This window comes from Choristoneura fumiferana, chromosome Z (assembly GCF_025370935.1).
Source record: "Choristoneura fumiferana chromosome Z, NRCan_CFum_1, whole genome shotgun sequence".
NCBI lineage: Eukaryota > Metazoa > Arthropoda > Insecta > Lepidoptera > Tortricidae > Choristoneura > Choristoneura fumiferana.
The window spans coordinates 23,942,405-23,960,374 of record NC_133472.1 but is presented as its reverse complement, the minus strand read 5'-3'; the positions used below and the strand labels follow the sequence as shown (position 1 = coordinate 23,960,374).

Here is a 17,970-nt window from a genome sequence, read left to right as displayed (position 1 = left end):
TTACTGTAGTTACATTAACCACCGTTTTTAGGGTCCCTTCATGTCCGTCGGTCCGCGGCTTAGCTTGAATAATGTTAGTGTCAGAGAACTTTAATTATGCATGTGTATGTTAACCACGCCGACAAAGAGGTAAAAATAAATTTTAGAAATAATATATTTAGGGTATCCCCTACACGTAAAATGGGGATGTTTTTATTTTTCCCCTAAGCCCATAGTCTGGGATATCGCTGGATAACTTCCAAAAGCATAATATAATTCTGCTTAGACTATTTTTCGATTTAAGGATCATTTGCAAAAAATATGCTTTAAAAGTACTAATTTTTGTTTTGTTAGCGGCAAGAGCCCCCTCCCTCGCCCTTCTAACTATCACAGCCTTGTGGGCTTTACAAGTTAACGAGTAATAGTTGATTAAAACTTAATATTGAACGTTTTCCGCATATTAGTACGGAACCCGGACGGACAACGAACTAAGCGTGGCCCGACAAGCACTTGGCCAGTTATTAATAAAGAGTTCCAAAATGATTATAACAGGATTCAAAAAAGGTGAGTGGCGTGAGTTACGATGTGAGCTTTAGCGAACATCGTAAGAAAAAGACGCCACGAGCTTTTTTTGACTTACTTATACAACGTTGCATACAATACTTCGACTTGGGTACTTATTAATTAAAATACAAAATTAGAGAAAAAGTAAACTTGAAATGTTTTCATACTTTAGTAAAAAGTATCGCAACCGCAAAGAGAAGGTAAACAACAATAAACAAGTGAGAAATATGAAAACGTCAAAATATGTCTAAGTTAAATTTTGTTTTTCATTAACGTTTATTTGCCTGTGTCGATGTTAAAAATACGCATTACTTAAAATATGGTGGCAGGCTATGGATTAGTAGGTTCGGATAGTTTTTTTCTGTTTAAAAACCATAATATAAAATATGTAACTGGCACCTTAGCGTGTCCGAACGTACGAATTAAGAAAAATAAAGTAAGTGATTGCAGCAGGGCTACTACGAAACTCCAGACTCGAAGTTCGCGTCGTGCGGTCCGTCTGACACTTATACTATTTAATATGAGAGCGAGAGGGACGGTACGATACGAACTTCAATTTTTGAACTTCATAGTAGGCCCTCAGTATCGTTTTAGCAACATTACGATACAGTGCTGTTATGGGGAATAGACAATATAGACTTTTCCAGAACCTTGTTATGTATGTTGTTATATTACTGTTCGTGATTAAGTAAATCACATATTACAGTATAGGAGTAGAAAAACTTTTAAATATTCTTATTACATGTAGTGAGTTTCCTCCCCTATGACTCGTGTCATTGGAAATGTTATAAAACCACGTTTGTGAAATGTTTTTTATACCACTTCGTATCGCTAAAATGAATAAAACTATAAATTTGAAATCGAGGGACGAGGGTTTAGTTCGAGGACCTTTAGCTTATAATAAACATGATTTCAACTTTCCATTATAACGTAGTGCTGGTAGACAGGCGGGAAAAATACACCTAAATGCTTCCAGAAAAAGTTAATATAACAGCGCTAAATTGACAGAGGTACTTCTGTGCCCAAAAATAACATGCTTTTATGAATAACTAAAGTGATGAATCTCATAGCCGCGACCGCGACGAATATTCACGTTTTATGTAACCAAATTACTGGCTCGCTTTCATTAAACATTTACAAATAGTGGCAATAGTACAATCGAATCCGCGCTGTCAGTTTATACGCGAACGATCGTGGTGAATATCAACTCTACGCACACGCAGAAATACATTGCTTGTTGAACCAAAGTGAATGCTCTTATTATGTACAATTATATATAGCATAAGTATACATATTGTATTTCAACCACTGCACAGAGATTTGGTATTCAAATTCATGATTTATAATATAAAATTAGCCAGCTGCTTATGTTACTAGGGTTGCCAGACGAAACAAAATGCACAACATCAAGTTTACGTTATCGACAACTTTAGATGAAATATCTTCAGAAGTAACTCGTAGCATCGGGTTGTTCGCACAACTTTGTTTGCGTTGCATGCAAACTACCGTAACAAGGATTTTTACCGCGCACCCACAGCAGCAGCTATAAGTGCGGACTAATAGAACTAGCCCGTGACGTCTGCACCACAGCAAAATTTCTATATTTTTGGCTTACATTAGAAGTGATGACAATATACAATATAATTCTAAAATAAACCTAATACTTAGCAGCGCAAGACAGTCGAAGAGCGGCTGAGATGACTGAATGATAAATGAGATGACAAAATTCAAATAATTTTATATAGGAAATATAACTCCAAAAAATCAACGTAAAGAAAGAAGTCAGCCACAGCACTTATTATAACAACGTAGTGCCATTCAACAGTATAAAAATATAACTTCAATTAACATACATTACAGTGAATTAGAATAATTTAAAACTAGATAAAACAAATATTACTATTCACATTTCACAATCTACTACAGGCTCAGTATTTTCATAGCCATCATATCATATTCATCTATTTTGCATATTTACATGTAATATTAGATATTTTCTCTAGGCAACTTGTGCATTTAATTTATAGTAGGTAGGCAAAATGTTACAGTACCCGGCCATAAAGATTGCACATCAATTATTGGAATAAGAGTCGGCTAATTGCGGCTTCGTAGAGCGTCGTCACACACTACTTATATCAATCGTTGTACAGGTGCAGTAGAGTACAGACGCATTTAGATAAAAATATATAATAAGAGCTGTTGAAACCCTTCAACTTTAAATTGTAGGATGGCATCTCTAGGAAAGAGTTAAACCATTAGACGGTCAACCAAGCGAAATTATTTGCAATGTTTATAATTGTTTTTGTCGAGGATGACAATGTAAGTCATTATTCAGGAAGGTTCAAGAGCGAGTTGCAAATGCCACTGGAATTTTAAAGAGAACTTTGAACAATACAGGGTTGGGCAGATTAAGTGTCCTAGTTTTGTATCGGTATTTTACTTAAATATTAACGGTTTTTTTTTGAATTATTGTTTTTTTTTTTAGTATGTATTCGTCTTCATGATTTTTAGATATCAGCTTGGTATATTTTTTCTCCATAATGTTCTCAATCATGGACGCGAAACGCCAGCCAGGCCAAAACGTGGTCGAAAAAAAAAGATGAAAATCGTCCATGAGCGTATTAGGTAAAATCCAGCCCAAAGTGCAAGTAAACTAGGGAATGCAAACCGGTTAACCGGTTTACCGGTAAACCGGCATGTTTAATGGGCCGGTAAATTACCGGTAAATCAAACCTAAAACCGGTTTTTTACCGAAATAGGAATATATCAAAAATTAATTGAAATATGTCGATTTTTCATACTGCTGTCTAGAAATACTCCTTACACATATAAGTAAATTAATAATAAAACATAAATACACCCTAAAATGGCCCATAAACAGCTTAAGAACAACAAGGTGCCAGGAGAGGTCGGAATTACGTCAGAGCTTTTGAAGGCGAGTGGATTACCGGTTCTTAAAGGTTCTAGGCTTTAGAGGCCCCTAGTCCGCCAGAACCATGGAACTAGAGCGTGGTGGTGTTGTTTATCAAGAAGGGTGATAACATAGACCACATGCATACATAACATAGCGGCTAAGTCAGACAAGGAAGAATATGTATAACCTGCCGCTATGCCTAGCACTGTGGACGAAGAGAAAATTCGGTCGAAGCATGAGCGGTGCTTGAGTCTCTCCTGCGGTTCCGTAGCCTCCAGCCCTATACTAAGAAGTGCGAAATTCGAACTTCATATCTTGCCGTCCCGCTGACGCTTATATTATTTAATATGAGAGTGAGAGTGACGGTCCGATACGAACTTCGATTTCCGAACTTTGTAGTAGCCCCCAGGAACAGAGTTTGAAGGCAAATCCTTCTAAAAGAGTCGTTAGACTAGACAGGGAGATGTCATATCTCCGAAACTGTTTACTGCCGCTTTGGAAGACACCTTGAGCTTCTGGAATAGAAAGGAATAGGCATCAATGTGAACAGCGAAAACATCACTTAACTTCGGTTTGCCGACCATATCGTGGTAATGACAAAGTCGATGGAGGAACTCAGCACGAGGCTCGAAGCCCTCAACCGAGTCCCCTAACGGGTGGGCCTCAATATGAACTTGAACAAGATGAAGGTCATGTCGAATGTCAGTGTGGTGCCTGACCCTGTTATGGTTGAGAATTCAGTTCTTGAAGTTGTTGACGCAAATGTATACTTAGGACAAACCGTCCAATTAGATAAGTCCAACTTCAAGAAGGAGGTGGATCGTCGAATCCAACTAACAATAAGATGGGTAGCGTTTGGGATACTCCGCAATGTCTTTAACCAGCATATGTTGCCATTGATGACATATCGATGCGAGACTTGGTGCTTCATATTATAGGCCTTATAAATAGACTCTGGGTTACTCAGCGAGCTATGTATGGAGAGAGAGCTATGCTTGGGGTTTATCTACGGCATCGAATCAGAAATGAAAAGATACTTAGAAGAACGAGGGTCACCAAAGTACGTAGCCAAGCAAATTAGCTTGTTGAAGTGTCAATATGGGAACATATATCATGGAGAACAGATGGCCCTTGGAGCCGAAAAGTTCACGAGTAAAGACTGCGTAGTCCTGACTCGGCAAGCACAGCATAGGACGACCACCAACGTGATGGATGACCTGATTAAAGCCACGGATACACGTTGGATGCAGACCGCTTCCAACCGAAGCAACTCTAGGTCTATAGGTCTATGTGGGAGGCCTATGTCCAACAGTATAATGATGATGATGAGTTGTTGATTATTAAAAACAATTAAAATGTTAAAATAAGGGCAATTCCTTGTGTTATTTATTACACAATATGTAATTAATACCTAACTAATAAAAGAATCTTACTGGAGACCATAAATTGCAGAAGGGGAAATAAGATAGGACACTTGATATGACACGACAATTTCTTTTTGAGCCTGCTGGAAGGAAAAGTAGAAGGAAGACGAAGCAGAGGAAGACCAAGATTGACCTATTTTGACTAGGTGAAGGAGAAACTGGGTGCTGTGTCGTATCAGGAAGTCAAACAGCTGGCCGAAGACCGTGCGGAGTGGCGATTACTCCACCGACAAGAGCGTAGCTCTTAATTTAAGAAGAAGAAGAATTAATAACTAGAATTAACACTTTCTCACACACAACTTTGAGCGAGTTTAGTGTGATTTTGATCTTATTATTGTGTTGTTAGTCTTGTAACTTTTAAATTCTTAACTATTTTTCAAATTATTCTTCATTTAATTGATTAGCAGAGCATAGTCTTAGCATATTACTTAAAAATGTTAACAATTTCACAAAATTTACAAGTTTTAGAATAAATAAACCTAAAACCGGTAATTTACCGGTTAACCGGTACAGGCTTACTTTAGTCGGTAATTTACCGGTAATCAGATTTGGCCGGTAATTGCATTCCCTAAAGTAAACTCGCTAAGATTGGAAACTATCCCTACGATTAATGAATCTTATTTTACGACATGATCTTGGATTGAAGGCCTACAAAAAAACACATTAACAGTTGCCCGGAAAACAGAGTGAAAAAATGCAGGGACTTGCTAGCTTGGCTGGCATGAGGGCGATAAAATTATTTATTCCGATGAAAAGATGGTCGAATTGTAAGACAGCCAGAATCAACAAAATAACGTGTTTATGGTGTTGATGGAATGTCGCCAGAATTCGGAAATCGTCGTAAATAGCCAATTGTATTTTTCCAAAGACCGATGTGCAATCTTTATCGCTGGGGACTGTAACTCATTTAGTACTTACTAAGGGTCTATGACTGTACATTGCGAAAATATATCACTTTCTCGTTGGCAGTTAACTGTAACTAAATCCGATTAAGTGATCTACACCAGTTGTTTCGCAATCCCGGGATGAAATTAAAATTACATAGAGTAACCGATCGCTGCATTTTCAGGATATCTTACTGGAAGATAGAATTACCTAGCCACAAAGTTCTGATTGGATAAAATGATACAAATTATACCTGTTACATAAGCAACAACGAGTGACCCGGCTCTAGTGTAGCAGGCAGCGTGACCAACTCTGCCCGCTCACAGAGCAACAAAAGTCAATGTTGGTACTCCGGTCTAAGGCCGAATTCTTGGACATAGGCGTTGGTCCACGCATTGCTGGAGGATGGGAGTTTATCGGTAGAATCGTTGGTGGGTTCTTCTTTAGTGGTGGTTTCGTTGGAGTGAGTAGGGGACCGGCGGGCCTGTGCTTGGGCTTTAAGCATTTTGCTCATGGTGTTGCGGGGGGTGGGAGGAGGTCGCTCGAGCGTGCGGCCGTGGACGACGGAGACGTGCCGCTCGAGCATGTAGCGCCGCTCAAAGCGCTCCTGGCAGAAGTTGCAGCGGAAGAGGCGGCGGCGCGGCGGCGGGGGCGTCGCGGGCGTCGCTGGCGTGCTCGGCGGTGCGCCGTCCGATGAGTGGGACTTGCTGTGCGCTACCAGGTTGTACCTGCAAACGTTTATCATAAATAACTCACACCTTGAACTACAACTATATCTAAAGAAAGGACAACGACACGAGACGACGATTAGTAAACCTTTCAGATCTGGCCTGTGTAAACGTAGGTGTTACAGTCCGCGGCACAAGTATAAAAACATGCATGTAACGCATAAGCATAAGCGTTTACGCTTGTCAGTCCCGCCCGCCCCGCGCATCGCTCAGTAGGGACGCTCTTTAAGACACCTTATTTTGTGCTTCTGCGCATTAACGGACACCACTATAGTTACGTGCTGAGAGCTGTAGGTACGGTTGTATTCAAAATGTGCCGTGCTAAGTCTTAAAACAAAAAAATTAACCAACTACAAAAAACCATGAAAATAATTTGCTACTAGTCTGAAGTCGGTCGGTGCCTCAGCACGAGCCAGCAGGAGTGGACCTATAGTCATCTACCTCACCTACGCACTATATATTGGGCTTCAATCATTCCTGCTGGCTCGTGCTGAGGCACCGACCGACTTCAGACTAGAAGAAAATTATTTTCATGGTTTTTAGTAAGTCTGTTAAATTTTTTGTTATAAAATATTTTTTTCACGCTTTTTAATGTAAATAATCTAAGATACAATAGTTTAATATAAACTGCTCGTCACCTTTTACAAAAGATTGCTTTTTCCGAAGCAGAAACGTTGCGTTCATTATTGAGGAGTCCAGAGGCCGTATTGCCTAACGTCTCTGACGTTCGCGATCGCAATCAAATGACAGTTTTTGTATGCTATCTCTATCTATTTTGTATCTCTGGTGCTTCACCACCCGTTTTACCATATGCATTACGAGGAGCATAATTGCTTAGCAACTGTGTTAAAGTAATTAAAATTCAACCCGCGAAATACTTGTTATTGAGTAGTAACTCCGATGGTCAACTGTGACGCCCTTACGAATAAATAATAAGTCAGGAAGCGTAACTGCGTTAAAGAAATGGAAACTGTGTGCTAAGTGTGTCCTGCGCTAAGGTCGCATGCGCGTCATTTAATTTTGACTGACATTTATTTTGAAAGTTTAGTGATCTCACGTCAAATTTTCGAATTTTTGATTGTGAACAGCTTTAAATTATCATGCCAACGTCTGTTATGAAATAGTGCGGGAAATGTCCAGGGATCACTTTCCTCCCACTAGTAAGCAGTCGTAAAATTAGATTTATGTTAAAAAATGTTCAAATACATTATTACTTGGAAATGGTCAGTATCATGCAAAATCATGTCTGTGTTATATGGCTCACATAATGTAAATGACAGTTCCCTCACCCCTCTTCATACTTTCTTCTTTCCTGTATCGCCCAAAAAATAGGTACAAACAATCTTTGTTTTTCTGGCAGCTAAACTCAAATAAACCACCATTATTGAAAGTTTTTCGTTGATTTGTTATATTTTTTTTTCACGATTTTAGTGTGAATAATATTTTTTTTTTCATAGCTTATAAGGTGCCCACTGCAGGGTATAAGTTAAAGTGAATAATAATATAAGATACAAAAGTTAACCACCTTTTACAAAAGATTGCTTTTTCCGATGCAGAGCAGAGACGTTCATTATTGAAGACTCCTGGTGCTTCACCCGTTCCATTTCACCATATGCATTACGAGGAGCATTTATTTCTTAGCAACTGTGTTAAAGTACTTGCAATTAAACCCATGAAATACTTGTTATTGAGTAGTAACTCCGGTGGTCAACTATGGTCTTCACTTGTCTTTATCATTAGGTCCACTTCACCAATGATGATGTTCAAGAGCAAATGCACGTGTTAATACTAAATATATCGAAAATACCATAGGTGTCCCTACAATATTTGAAGAGTTCCTTCGATTTCCTTAGGATCCAATCATCCGATCCTGATTTCGTACCTATGGGAACTAATGGCAGTATTCCTGTACAAACTACTTTTTTTTTCAAATCGATTCATAAGTAAATGACGGAGTTCTGAGGTAACAACCAAAAAAATATAACCGAATTGATAACCTCCTTTTCCTTAAAAAACAAGCTGTCTTTATCAATATAACACGTCATTGAAACGTTAGATGTAAGAAGTGATCAGTCTGAACGTCAGGTTTTCATCTGACATTGCATCACGCGAGCCAACCAATCCCTGTATTCTTTCTGAATTTTAACCAATCAACAAGCACGTCTATTTGCAACCTCGAAATTGATTCGTATTTGAATCATAAGTCGTTTTGGTTTTAGGTAGGTATGGCCACTTTTTGTGTGGAATTCGTTCTGAGTTACGCTTCCTGATATTATTTGTTCGTAGACACGCCCATACAAACTGGTGTCAAACTTAAAAGAGTTTCTATGGGCGTGTACACGAAAGATCATGTCGGTATTGTTAGTCCGGTAAATAGTGTCACCCGTTTCTTAAGATATTTCACAACTCTGTTTGTCAAACAATAACGATAGGAAAGGTGATTTGATTCTCGAATATTCTACTTTTATTTTAAAATCATCCATCATACAGTTTCACTAGGGTACATATTATTTTCACATGCATTATTTCAAAAGCAAACCAACAATCAACGGACCACACTACACAATTGGCGTAGCAAACTATGTCGACACTGACGTGATGATTAGTAGAACAATATGATAACTCTTTATTGCACATAAAAAGATACAGTACATTCACAGAAAAAGTACATAGACGAATTTATCCCTAATAAAGGATCTCTTTCAGTACTAATTTAGTTAAGAGAAGACAATTTATAAATATAGGCAAACAGTCAAAATTACACAAAAAGGAACCTTAAATCAAATAAACTCGCATCGCCAACGATCTTCAGTGCATAGCTATGAATTAAAAGCTCTTTAAGCCATCTAAAATGACATCTGTAATATTGTAGTCAGGTTGTTTTTTTGGGACTGTTTTGATAACTAATTAAACTAGTGACTCTGTGACCTCGCGGTATGTCTGAATATAATATGTTCACCATGCACCCTCAAACCATCAAGCTCGGCCATTTAAAAAAAAAACGAAACCATAAAATTTATATTAATTGCTTTCAAAATTTCATGAAAACCGGTTGAGAAAGCGAGCCCGTAGAGGAGAACAAACAACCGGACAGACGTACACACATACAAGCATTTTTATCCAAGCTGAAGTGGAGAAGCTTCGCTCGCGCTTTTTGTTCATTCTGTCAACTAAATTGTCACATGTCGTAAAAAGAGTAGGCATATCAAGGTATCTGCAAGTCATTTCACTTTCTATTACCAGATGAATTTTAAAGTTATCAGAAATAACACGAAGTGTCGACACTTGAAAAAACATGAAAAATAAGGAGCACAAAAAATTTAGAAATAAGCGGTTTATTTTGCAAATCACATTAAAGTCAGGCCATTGGCAGCAAAGAGCATAGACATTGTTCTTAATGCATTCACCTCAGATACAAATTTTCAAAAAACCCAGGGGATAGAGTGAACTAGCCCACCAAAGGAATTTTACAATACGGTGAAACCGCTCGCTGCCATAAAATAATTTGGTCCCAGTTTTATTATAATTTCGCTGATTATATAATAAGGTAACGAAGACAAAAAAATACTGATATGTCTAGGATATCTCAGTCAGATCGAAGTCAAACAAATAAAAAAAAAATTATAACTTGATTTTAGTAGCAGTGCTTAGCTAAAAGATAGACAATTCGCGAAGCAATCAAGGTAAGATAAAATTTAAAATATTGTCAATTTTTAGTTTAATTTTTATTTTCTGGTTATACACAGTATCTGCCTCGTCAAGCTTCTCCTTTCAACTGACATTATGCAATCAGCTAACAACCATTAATTACACCCTTTACTTTACAAGTACGTCACGCAGACGAACCGTGTAGCTAGAAACAACAATAACAAAGAAGCGAAATTTTTTTGTTTAAAATAATCTGTGCTGCTACTAAGGCACTTCTTTCTTTTAGTAGTGTACGCAACTAAAATAGAACTCTAATTTGTTTTATATAGCAGATAAGTTGCATGTGGATACAAGAAGTAACTTGCTTATGTTTTTACTTATAATGACATGTCTGAAAATCGCTAAGCAGGGTAACAATTTCCTTGGCAAAAATTCAAATATCCATTTACATTTTCATAATACAGTAATCACATTCCGGCTAGCGCCTTATACCTGCGATGGGAGCTCTTTACCTAATGCCCGGTTCACATTATTCCAGTAAAATCGTGCCAGTAGCGATACATTGCGGGGTCACAATCCAAACGAGTTACACAAGATTGATCGAGCACCGCAGTGTCATGCTACTGGGACAATTTTACTGGAACAATGTGAACCGGGCATAAGGCATTCGATTGACTAATGAATGTGGCAGTTACCTTTCAGAGAACCGTTTCCCGCAGATGGGGCACTCGTGCCGCTTTTCCCCGCTGTGGACGCGCTTGTGCCGTTTGAGATGCGAGCGCGTCATAAGCGCCAGTCCGCACACGTCGCATGCATGAGGCTTCACGCCCGAATGAGACAACTTATGCATCTTGAAAGAGGACGTGTGGATGAACGACTTGCCGCAAAGGTCGCACTGAAATAACACAAAAGCTTAGCTTTAGATGTGGATTATGGCGGCAAAGCAAGCAACAAAGTGCCATCACAGTTTTTCGGATCAAAACCTTTACAGATACAGTGCATAATGTATTTTTATAGGGAAAAGTCAGATCACGACTGCAGTCGAAGTGACGAAGTTTCATATCCATCAACATGGAGCTTTTTTTTTTAATCAATAGGTACATTGCAATATGACCTCCTCACGAGCATGAGCTTGAGGATTATGTGATATTCATAAAAAAAAGATTACATTAAGATAATAGCACTTAATGTACTTACGCATAAACTAATTGGTCTCCATGATAATTAACGCACATTTATTTTAATTCTAACTGACATTCTCTTGTAATGATTTCTTTTTTTTTCAAAAAAATATCAATTTGCGCAGGTTTGTACAGGTTTCCTCACGATGTTTTCCTTCACCGTAAAGTTCGTGGTAAATTTCAAATGTAAGGGAGAGCCTTTGCCCAGCAGTGGGACAGAAAATAAAAATTACGCACATGAATTTCGAAAAACTCAGAGGTGCGAGCTGGGCTTTGAACCACGATCCTCTGCTTCAAAGGCGATAGGTCAAACCACTAGGCCACCACAGCTTCAATAATCAAATATTAACTATTAAATATTACCTGATAATTGGGTTTTCCAGTGTGAATATTGTTGTGTCTATGCAAAGCACCCTTGGATGGGAACAGTTTGTTGCACTCCTCGCATTTCCAATCGCTAATACCTGGGAAACACATTTTATCAGTACACCATTTTGCTCGCCTGTGATACTATCTACTATTTTACACAACTGCATAAAGAAAGAAAACAGTGTATTACTTTCACAGATTGACTTATTCATAGCCCAGTACGAAGATCAAATTAAAAATATAATATTCTCGCTTACTCACTCGCTCATAAAAATTTGGTACTTCCCATAGATCTAGAACTTTAAAACCTGGCATCAAGGTATACTAATGATTAGTTCATTTTACAGTCCTAGTTCTGACGCTTACTTATCTTGAATGTTGAGCCATGAAATGTCTAAGTAGTTCTTTAATCTGAATTGTCACCGTTAATATTAAGAGGAAATTTGGCCTATTGTTTAATTTTATATTTTGGTAGATCACACCTTCCACTTCTTTAAAATGGCATTACACCTAATGAATATTATATGATACATGTACAAACCTACTTCTAGTCATTCAAAGGGACACGAAATTCTTAAGTTAATTTCTGAGACAATAAAAAAGATGATAGCAAGATAAATAAAATTGACTAGCAGCAGATTACATGAATAGAAAAGATTGAAACAAAGCTAAAAAAAAACAGAACCTTTGTGCAGCGCAACATGAATATCGCAGGCTCGCTTGTGCTTATAGTGCGCCCCACACACTTCACAGATGTAAGGCGGCTTGGAGTCGTCATGCTTCCTCTTATGCTGCTGCAACCGAACTGAATAACAAATATTTAATTACAACACAGTTTAATACGATTTTTTTGTATTGTAATATGGTTGATGTCAAAGATATGGTTAAAGGAAAAAAAAACAGCATATTCTATCATAGTGAATACATGTAATATTAAATAAGTAACGATAATTTGCTTAAACCAGGGTTTCTCAAAGTGGGGTACGCGAACCCCTAGGGGTTCGCTATTCGACGGTAGGGGGTTCGCGACGAGGTTTACGTGATGGTGGCTGCAAGACTGGCAGGATGATTAAGATTTGTTTTTGGAGTCTTTATGTATTTTTTATTTCAACTCCAAATTTGTTACTTATTTCTTTGATATTTGTTGTTGTTTGTTTCAGTTTGTACCTATTTTCGTTGTCAAGACGATTCTTACCTATATTTGTTACCTTTTATTGAAATAAATAATATACATTATATTATCATGATGATTGAAATAAAAACTTAGTTTCTCCAACAGCCAGTTTTATTACTTTCTTTTGGGGGGGGGGGGGGGTCGCTGTCGTCTAGAAACTTTAACTGGGGTAAACTATTCACAAATGAGCATACAAAAGCAAGTTGAGGGTATTCTTAAACTAAGACAACTAGCCGGGCAATCATAACAGGTATATGGTATTGGATCTCCAGTGTGCAATGCAACACAATATTGATCATCAATCACAAAAATATTGAATAATGTCACTCTTCAGATTATGATTATGCAACTACTAAACTTTGTTATATATTATTATATAACCTACCCAATGAAGAATATTTCACATCACACTGGTCACACTGATGCATAACTTTGTCTTCTCGCCTTTTCCGTTTTTTCGATGACACAATTCTAGACCGTTTACGTGTTACTTCACTGGTGCTTTCATCATCTGGTATATAGTTGTCACTGTCCTCATCTTCATCAAAATCACCAAGTTCAATCTTGAATAGACTGTCACTAGCTGTATCAAAGCCATTGCTATAGTCAGGAGTTTGTGTTCTGTAACATACAATGAAGAAACATTTATAATAAATATTTATTTAAATAAAACTAAAGCTAATGTTGCAAGGAAACCTGCAACACATGCAAACAAATTCAATGGAGTATAAATCCGCACTGGGCCTGCATGAACTACAGCTCAAGCAATCTCATTCATGTGCCCTTCGCTGCAGTGCTTTAATTCTAGCATGTTGCGGGTGACATCTGTCAATATCACAGACTAGACTAGAGAGTGAAAGTGTCAAAACTTGAGTCTATAAAACTAAATAATAATTGAAAATCTTAATCATAATTAATGTCATCATTAATCAGACTATTATGCTAATTTCGATGAGAATATTAGTGAAATTCTGGGTTGGAATATTATTTGCCACATTTGGAGTTTGCAAGAATGTTTGTTACTTACCAATTAATAAGTACCAATTTACTTCAGATCCATTAGGTTTTATCACTACACAAGTCTCTGATGCAACGTTACATGCATATTATGTTTTTTCACTATTAATTACTTTGAATTTTATTAATTGATTATACAAATCTCATAGGTTAAGTTTGAAAAATGAAAATGAATAATAGTTTATTCAGTATCTTACTCAATTTAGCAGGTTTACAGGTTGGTGCCTCCTTTTAAGTATTAAGATACCTGTGTCAAGTTTATATCATATAACATAGTTTTTTTATGTTTAAATATTTTACGCCAGTGATATTCAGGCTACAACTGAAATATACTTCCATATATTTAGACCACAGCAACTTTTTGAGTAAAACGAAACAGTGCATCAAGTGTCACCCGCACCATGCTAGAATGAATGCAGTCAATGCATAGAGTCTTATGAGCAGTTTTTACCCATCAGTAGAATCTTCGGTTTTTACGTTTTGAAGAACAGGTGCTGGCACCAGTGTGTGAACAGTGAGCTTGTGGGCAGCTTCTGCCACGGCCCCACCGGAACCGCCTTGCTTACCGCACACATTACACTGCCAACTAAAAATAACACTTGGTACAGTCTCAGTTACATAATAAAATATTCAAGCTGTAGAACAGTGACCTTTTGAATAAATCAAAAACTAAAAATAAAAACACCCCTTTGTTAATGGCAAGTAGGTAGGTAATTTGTTTTTTAAATACATTTTTGACATTATCTCTGTGACAGTTCAAGATAGAGGGCAGAAATTTGGAGTAATTACTAGTTATGAGGCGACAAACAATTGCCATTTACCAATTCAACTATTCCTCATAGGGGCCACATGTCCTTCCTTAGCCTGCTCAACCCTTTTTAAAGTCTTGTTTACGATTTGATCAGGGGGGAGGCATTTGGGGGCCCCCCAAGACCAGTTTAATACTGATCATTGCCAATGGTTTTTTGAACACATTATAGAGGACTTAGGATATGGGTGTAGATAAAGCTCTTTGTGTGACAATGTGTGTATATTGCTAATCTTTAATTGGACCAAATGTATAGAATGAAATAAAACAATAATGAGTGAATGATCAACAAAATCATTTTCATAGTTTTCTCACAACCATATGGATGAACATACTTATCTACTTAAGAATGCATATTGCAAAAATGACCAAGCCAGATATAGTTTTCACAGTTTGTATTTTTACTAATGAAATATGCCAACTAGAGATCAGGAGCTGGACTAGCGACATTTAACAGCATTTAGACACAAATCTGGGAGCCAATTTTGTGGCACTCGGTGGGTGGGTGACCGGGAGTCGGTCTCAGGATACCCGAAGAGGTAATGAGGATTTAACTAAAGTAAGTTCAAAATAATTATTTGCAGTCACCACATACCTGTCATTATTCTCAGTGTTTCTTGGCTGACGTTTGGTTGCAGACTTAGTAACAGATTTCTTCTTTGTTTTTTCTGGTTTGCGGTGCCTCTTCTTTTTTGTGATGGCAAGAGGTTCATCCTCAGAGTCAGCTCCATTATCTCTAGCTCTAGAGTTGTAGATTTCATCAAAAACTTCAGTTTTTACAGAACTGAGCTCAATTGGTTGACGCAACTGATCAAATAGAGGATTTCTACTAATTATCTCCTCAAAAGTTTGTTTGAGCTTGATATACTCCTGTTCAGCTGCTTCTAGAACATTGATGAGTTCAAAACAAGTTTTGCACATATATTTTGGACAGTTCTCAGTCGAGGAGATGTCGACGCGTGTGAACTTATAAAGGAAATCGTGTAACGAGGCGCCGGATGCCGTGTTAGTGCTGTAAATATCGTGTCCATCGCGGCCCCTGTTCGAGCACGTCACGCACTCTTGCGGCTCCGGCTTAATACGAACCTCAATCTCCTTTTTTATATCTAATTCCACATCGATCTTACTAATAAATTCAATGGTTTCAACCTGAACGTCGGGGTTCAATGTTTCGAGCTCTGCCATCACGATTACTTTTTCGACAGATCAGTAAAAGAAGATTTTGAATTTAATACTACACACGACTACCGAAACCAGCAAAGAGAAAATAGCTTCATACTCTCACGTAAGTCTTCTAAACTGCACCCATTCACAAGTAAAAAAAAAAACAAGTAACAACCACCAAGCGAAGTTGAAAATTAATCAGTGACATATTGATGACGGGGTTGCCCTTACGATACACGTAGATTCTTGATTATTTTAGAGTGGCAACTTTTCATTTATAAAGAATATCGTCCACGCCGTCCACGTCCACCCCGTCCACCCTTCTGAATTTAGAAAAAAGGGATGAATGTCTTTTGTTTCAAATTGTACCACATTTTTCGGTATTTCAAACACAAATGGACTAAAAATACCTACATGTACATTTATTAGTGGTATTTATTATAGAAGTTAACAAAATTTTAAATAAGTTCGTTGTTTCATTTATAAACATGTACAAATATTACCGTTTCGACACAGTACAAAAAAGGAGCAGTACCATAATACAAGTAACATATATTACTTGTATTGTGACAATACACCTTCTTCATACAAACGGCTGCAGGGCTACTACGAAACGTACTATTACTTATTCTGTGACGAAACTCGAAGTCAAGAGCGCAGCCAGCGGTATCGGCAATTTTTGATAAAATATTAGTTTTTCTTTTACAAATATTCAATTTTACTCGCAAATGTGATGAAAAACATTTTATGTCTCACGGGCGGTACTAGAATTACGAACATCGACTCATTAAAGCCCTCAGTCTTCGACTTCGGGCTTCTAATATTCTCTCGTTCGTAATTCCTTATTTACCGCCCTTAAGACAAAATGTACTATAATGAAAATATTTTACCGGAGAAGTCTAAGGAGCGGGATACAACTGCATACGATCAATTCATAAAATGGAGAAACAAAAAGAAAACAAGTTCGTGTTCTAAAAATGTTTTACTGGCGTATTTTGGAGAATTGAATAAATACAAACCGTCTTCACTGTGGTTACTCTATGCTGAAAACCACACTCCAATGTAAGGATTGTATCAACATTAAAGAATATGCAAAGTTGACGGAATTTTTAAAAAGACAGTCAGGTGGATATGTGTGTAAAAAATCAAAGGACTGGAGATAACGTCGAAAAATTTATAAATGAAGCACCCGATGAAAAGTATTTCGCGACAAAGGTAACTTGATGTACTTACCTACCCTTTCCACTTGGCAACAAATATTTTGCTGTTGTGTTTTAGCGTGTACTATTAGAGGACATAAATAATCGAGGATTTATTTGATTGTCATTATATAGGTATACATTTAACATTTATTTCAGGTCGCTCTTATCTTTGGAGTCGTTGGAGCTTGTAGGAGACAAGAACTATCTGAAATAACTACCAATGACATCGAAAACCATGGTGATGGTACTGCTCATAAAAATTCCAAACACCGAAAATAAGATTCCTAGATCTTTCGTAGGTACTTAGTACATGGAAAATATTACAAAATTGTACAGAAGTACGAAAGTTTACGTACTTAATAAAAAAGGAAACAGAAACCGATTTTTTCAACAATTCAGAAACGGTAAAGGTACGGTTCAGGTTATTGGTAGAAACAAATAGCTTGGTAAAAGAAATAGCTGAATATTTAAACCTCCCAGACTCAAACTCTTACACGGGTCACACATTTCGTCGAACCTCAGCAACATTGCTCGCCGACTCCGGAGCCGACATTATGACACTAAAAAGACATGGAGGTTGGAAGTCCAGTAATTTTGCTGAAGGGTATATTGAAGACTCCTTAAACAGCAAGAAAAAAATTAATGATAATATAGCAAAATCGATCATGAAGTAGTGTGACCCAAAAACTGAGCACATCATTTGCAGACTTTGAACCAGAGCCGTGTGCGTCCACTTCGTCTACTACTGGTGAGAAACAACAATGTCCCTCGACAGCAACATTTAAGTTAGTGCCACCAGACCCGTGTTTGTCAGATACACCGAAAAATATCACAATTTCTAATAATGAAGAAAATACTTATTACTAATAATTTGTCTCAAACAATAAGACTCCTGGAAAAAAACGTTTGTCTT

The 17,970-nt window shown here is 37.4% G+C and overlaps 2 protein-coding genes across 2 annotated transcripts in view; one reads left to right on the top strand and one right to left on the bottom strand.

Moving 5' to 3' along the window:
• The window catches only part of LOC141431855 (uncharacterized), a 127,004-nt gene that overhangs the window by 102,305 nt on the left and 6,729 nt on the right, over window positions 1–17,970 (top strand). The window lies entirely within an intron of this gene.
• LOC141431873 (uncharacterized) lies at window positions 648–16,042 on the bottom strand. Its single transcript, XM_074093158.1, has 7 exons — window positions 15,287–16,042; window positions 14,335–14,469; window positions 13,252–13,487; window positions 12,378–12,497; window positions 11,687–11,787; window positions 10,838–11,037; window positions 648–6,494 (listed from the first exon to the last, which is right to left on the bottom strand). Exons 1-7 carry the CDS (start codon window positions 15,874–15,876, stop codon window positions 6,104–6,106), a joined length of 1,773 nt encoding a protein of 590 aa, XP_073949259.1. The 5' UTR covers window positions 15,877–16,042; the 3' UTR covers window positions 648–6,103.